At 30.8% G+C, this 6,282-nt stretch overlaps 1 protein-coding gene across 3 annotated transcripts in view; it reads right to left on the bottom strand.

The window, feature by feature from the left end:
* The window catches only part of LOC115879250 (integrin beta-nu-like), a 49,290-nt gene extending 48,580 nt beyond the window's left edge, over positions 1–710 (bottom strand). For all 3 annotated transcript variants that reach the window (XM_030895957.1, XM_030895958.1, XM_030895959.1), the window contains exon 1: positions 492–710. In XM_030895957.1, the coding sequence (XP_030751817.1) occupies positions 492–668 (177 nt within the window). In that variant the 5' untranslated portion in view covers positions 669–710. The remainder of the gene's footprint in view (positions 1–491) is intronic.
* Between the last annotated feature and the right edge of the window lie 5,572 nt (positions 711–6,282).

Here is a 6,282-nt window from a genome sequence, read left to right on the forward strand (position 1 = left end):
GACGAGCATATCTCATTTATGACTACTGAATCTGCATCATCTGTAGTGAACCAAAACCAGATAAGTTTTGTTATTGATAGTGGAGGAACAAATCATTTAGTTAGAGGGAATTTACTCAAGTTTTTAGAATGTTTTAAGGAAATTGAGCATAAGTTAAGTGTGGCTAAGGAAGGACAGTCGATAACAGCAAAGAAACAGGATTACAACATTAAGGATGTATAGGTTCAATTCGATCGTAGACCGTAGAAAACGTTGTGTGCAACATGTACAAAAAGCATATTTGTTGCACTCAGCATGATTGCAACTCCCGACTTCGGTTCGAGCTGCAAAACTCATGTGTCGTGCTACAAATTGTCCTTTTTAGCACTAGTTATACAAATAACTATTTCTTAAACTATACAATAATAGTGCATTTTCATAAAGGGAGATGCATTAAGTTTTCCAATAAGATAAATAAATTATATAAATATTAATACATAATTTATATTTACCGTTGGGTGATAACACCAGTTACAACAAGCATGGGCTCTAATACAGCTGGAACAATCAGTTTGCTTCCGACATAGAAGCTTTTGTTCTACATCGCATTTTTTGTTACCGGCACTAAATTCAAACAAACATAAAAATACAATAAATATTTTAAAAGTTAAGGTGTTCATCGTCGCCATAGTTTAACGTTCACACTACAACCGTAACAGTAATCTATAACACTTTTGGTTTTATTAGTTAGAAAAATATTGTTATCTAAATATAAATTAATAAATAATATAAATAAAAAAATACAGGGGTTCCCGTTTTCCAAGATAAACGTACTTAATATCATAAATACTTGAAGAATGCGATTCAATGAAAAAATTTCTTTAATAGTAAAAATAGTACTCTAAGTAATATTACTTAGCGATGAGAGTGAAACTCTTGACACTATTCAGTTTCAAGAGTTTCAAAAGATAAATATAACGGTATTTTATGCTTTCATTGATGGTTGATATGAAAAGTTTACTAAATATACAGGGTGTTTCAAAAAACATGTGCCATCTCTCGTGGGGAGATTCCTCACATAAAAATAAGATTTATTCTTCATATCAACATAGGCCCGATTCTGCTTTGTTTCGTAGCTACAGGGTGTTAAAGTCTTAATATTTTTTCGATTTATTATAATTTTCTTCCAAGTACTTTTAGCGTTTCGAATGAAATTTTGAGGGTAAAGTTACTGTAAATGTGACATATTTTAAAGCTAAAAGAGTGTTGACATATTCACCAGGGAGGTGCATATATGGGTTATAACTGGAATATTTTTCTAAAAAAAGCATGCACGCCACTGACTTTTTTCTCTTGTTAGAGTAATAGTGTAAGCAGTTTAATTCCGATTAAATGTAGTCTCTTGATATTTTGTGAAGTTCGACCTCCTTGATGAGATAAACGGAATTTTTTTAATTTGCCTTGATTCAAGTCTAACAGCAACCTTTAAAAAAAATAATATTATTAACTTGCGGAAGTTTTAAATAAGGACTCATTGATTCCTCATCAAAAAATGTGACAAAAAGTTCCTATAAACATGGGTATGAAAATGCATAGTTTTAGAGTTACAGGATGCTAAAATTTTTTAAAATTAGGTTTTTTGTAATTATCTTAAATATCATAATTTTTTTATTTGAAATTGCTCTAGTTTGGAAAAATAGTCATAATAGCTAATAGTAATAATATTTAATAATAAATTAGGTAAAATAGTATATAATTTATTAATTTTATTAATTGTCATTAATAAAATTGCGTTTATCTCACCAAGGAGGCCGAATTCGACAAAACTTCAAGTGATAACTTTTAATTGGCATTAAACGGCCTACACAACTTTGATATCAAAAGAAAAAAGTCAGTGGTGCACAGGTGTTTCTTGAAAAATATTCCAGTGATAACCCATATGCACGTCCCTGGTGAATTTATCGACACTTTTTTTAGCATTAAAATATGTTAGTAACTTTTACCCTCAAAATTTCATTTGAATCCCTAAATGTACTTGAAAGAAAATTATAATAAATCAAAAGATTACTCAGAATTTAACACCCTGTAGCAACGAAGCAAAGTAGAATCGGACCTATGTTGATATGAAGAATCTCGTGAAGAATCTCCCCACGAGAGGTGGCACATGTTTTTGAAACACCCTGTATAATTGAAAATGTTATTTGACATTTTGATATTTAAAGACAATGGTTAGTCATTTTGATAACAGTAGTTTTTGCTTGGTATGTTCTTATGTATGTATGTGGTGAAGGTAGAATGAAGACATAAAAAAAACAAATCTGTTCTATAGAAATCGCTAAAAAACATATAAAAATTGAACGAACTGCATTTAGAGAGGTGAATTGACTCTCACGATTGATTTTTTATACACGTTCAAATGAAGGAATCGTTCAATCTTTACCCACCTCTATTAAGCAGGACTGTTAAACACATGTGCACTAAGAAATTCTGTTTGTATATCACATTTTAATTTAGGACCTAACTGGTTTCTACCTAACCCTCTCCCCCCCGCCCTTCCAATGTAATAGTTGCACAACATTTCTAGAATTTTTAATATACAATAAAAAGTTTTGACATTTAAGCATTCGATTTATTTGAAGAGGATTAGTCAGGAGATATGAATGATGAAATATTTTAAGTAAATAAACGGTGTTTTCATTTTGTATAAAACATAATTTTCGCAAATTGCAAAACGTCTTAACTTTTCTATTAACGTTAATTTGTAAGCGTTTTTATTTTATCTAATTGCAACTGATTCTTATATGTATGTATGTAATGTATAACCATAGTCTATGCTTTTGAACGATTAACATAGCTCATAGAAAAAGCTAAAACACGATGTTCGTTCGCTCATATATACCACAAGCCACAAGATATAAAGAAAAAAAGTCATATTTATGTCATCACCATTCCCAGCTTGTTCAACCATTTCCAATTATAGAGTAGCCTCCCGCCATATTTAGATACTCTCTTTGTAGTTTGGCCTCTTGTTGTCTATTGTCTCAGGTTTAGTCTTCCTCTAGATCTCTTAATTCCTCGTGGGTACCATGCTGTAATTTTTGTGGTCCATCTGTTGTTCGTCCTTCCTGTTACTTGAGGGATTTGATTCTGTGGATAACATCTATTACCTGGGTCTTTTGTCGTATCCTCTCTATTTTTACGGTCTTTCTTGGTTATTCCCAGCTTATTCCCTACTTATTTTATTAAATGAAATGAAAGAAGTGCCGTACTCGGCCTGGTATTCACAACTAAAAAGTCGCAGCATAGAAAACTTGCTACTAGAACAACTATGCTATTCTGAACTTTAATAAAAGAGAAATAATAATAATACAAAAACTGTCCTCATACCAAGGTTTTTATCCAAAAAATCCTCATACCAAGGTTTTTAGTTTCATACATTCAAAACATGTCACATTCATTATATTCAAAACGGAAGAGGTTTTTGTTAGTTTAACAGGTCTCCACCAAGCAGGAACTAAGTCTCTTGTTGCGAGTCTCGAAGCTAAAGTTGCAAATATCTCTAGATTATGAGTTATTCTATGAGTTATTCTCTTTATTGTTTTTGTTTGCTCTTTTGTGAGCTCAGATATTCGCCCAGTCACGGTCGAAAAATGTTAAAACATTCAACAAGGCCCTTATTGTCACACTGAACCAAAAACAATAAACGATTTTACTTAGATTACCTTTAAACTGAAATTATTCACAGCATAAATCGAATCCATTAAATACATACACATGTTATATATTATCTTTGTCATATCAAATAAATAAAGAAAAGCTTTAGAACAGAATATTACAACAGGAAAACAAAATAATATGATTTAGTTAACATTAGTTAAATAATGAGGAAACATTAATTCTACCTTGGATAACATCCTTTGTCACAATAATCAAGACTTACAAACCAAAGTAACATCAATGCGTCTCGAATGGTAGTCTAAAAGCTATTACCTAACACCTATATCATCTCTGTTCGTCGTCTGATATTCCTCTCCCTAGTATGCGAATAATATTTTAAAAAATCAATAATTTTATTTTATACAGAGTCATGATACAGAGTCAGAGTGTCAGATGGAATGCCGAGAAGCACTGTCCTGGCTGCGTCAAGGCGGGGCTACTCCGTGCTGGGTGTCAGGCCACAGCAATAGGCCCCTTGCGGGTATTTTTATAGGCTTAAAATGATCATTTAGACCCAAAAAGCATCTCTGCAAAATATTTTTTAAATATCTGGTGTATTAATGCCGTAATAAATGGTTAAGATTCAAATTGATGAGAAGCCCGCTAAAACGTCGGCTTTGACCTCGCTTACGATAGTGACGTCACGAGGTACTATTTTGTTTTGACATTCTCTTCAGTTACGACTTTCGACGAGGTTTTTTACTAATTTTCGAATGCAAAATGATTTATCGATACTGTATGGTACCAGGTTGCAAAAATACGACACTTTCCACTCCTGGAAAAACATTTAACATTAGCCTATCGAAGAGAAACAGCGAAAAATATGGCTCTAGAAAATAAGACGCCAGCCTTAAGTTGAACTTGAAAAGCACTAAGTAAGTGAAATACAAATTAGTTAAATTACAAATTTATTTTTGATTTAGTTGAGAAATACAAATATAAAACGATAGTTTCCTAAGGTTAAGTTAGTGTTGGGAAAATTCGAATTAAATAATACGACTAATTCGATAGTAAATTAAAACTAACTAATTCGAATTATATTTTTCGATATAATCGAGATAAAAATTAGTAGTATTTTATATTATATCTGTGGTAACCGAATTACAAATGAATATAAAACATAACCTCTTATGGACGAATACGAATATTATATTAGTAATTAGTATAGTACTATTACTATTAGTAGTATTCTTTCGTTCTGAACGAACTGAAAATTTTCACTTAAAGTGATTTATAAAGGGAATCGACAAAGAAAGGAACGATCTGATATAGAAAAATCCAGAAATCATTGTTATTTCCTATACCACGTAGGAATAAATCAGTTTAAGTGAAAATTTTCATTTCGTTCAGAACGAAAGAATACTACTATTATTTGGTTCATTTCCATCTCACCCAAATTTCACCGAACACCTGCCGAACACTGAAATTAATTTTCTTCTTTTATCTAAATAATTATTGATTGCAACTGATAAAATAAAAAGAAATACGAACCGCACGTAAACAAGGACATACTTATATCGTTTTAGAAGAAGCTTTTATTTTAGATATGAGCTTTTTTCAATAGGAACTGAAACAATCATAAACTCGGCACTTTTAAATTTAAAACTTTAAATTATGGTTTAATTTATTAAACGGCTTCGGCACAGTTAATAGAATACATTGAATAAAGAATATTTTTTTTTATTTTTTATTCAGTGATAGAATATAGGTATGGCAATGGTTCAGAATTTGTTTAAAATAGCCCCTAGACGAGCACTAGCTGGAACGAATTTATTTTAAGGTTAAATTAATAACACTACTAAATAATTCGAATTATTAATTCGATTGTGAAATATGAATTATTACTAATTATTCGATGGTGCAAAAAATTAGATTATTCACATCACTAGGTTAAGTGTTGAACTAACCTCACTTTAATTTTTATGGAGTTTATAAATAAGTACTTTTTTTCTAGTTGGAGCAAAATATAATGTGCCATTTATATGGAATGGAAAATGGTGTATGTTCAAAAACAAATGACAAATTTGACAGATTGATTTCTATCTTGGTGACAAGCAAAAAATGTTTGCTTGTCACCAAGATAGAAAACAGGCTTATCCCCAAACTGTACGAATAGGTGCTATAAAGAGGGCAAGTCAAGGTATTATTCAAGATGTTTTGTGTGAAGCCAGTACTTCAAAATCTTGTTTACCCATAAAACAAGAAATCCTAGAAGAAATCCTTTATAGGATAGGCATCGTAGAAGCTATATCAAAAATCTAAGTCTCCATAAGAATCTATATCGAAAGAGTTATAAGGCGTTTAAGAGAGTTTGAAGTGTTAAAACATTACGCTTACATCCACATTAACTTGATTTCTCAATTAGACTATATTATAACAACTATTGCCTGTGGTTTAGTGAATACACAACGACCCTTAATAAGTTGACAAAAAAACAATTTTTTTAATTATATTAATAATAAATGTTAATATTTTGTCAAGATATTTATGTAGTGTATAGTGTTATCATTTTATTTCGTCCCACTTTTTACTGGCTATAACTTTTAAATAAATAGTATGGTTTTAGGCAAGTTTTATTATGTATTA

This window comes from Sitophilus oryzae, unplaced genomic scaffold (genome assembly GCF_002938485.1).
Source record: "Sitophilus oryzae breed Bouriz unplaced genomic scaffold, Soryzae_2.0 scaffold_1576_pilon_pilon, whole genome shotgun sequence".
Taxonomy (NCBI): Eukaryota; Metazoa; Arthropoda; class Insecta; order Coleoptera; family Curculionidae; genus Sitophilus; species Sitophilus oryzae.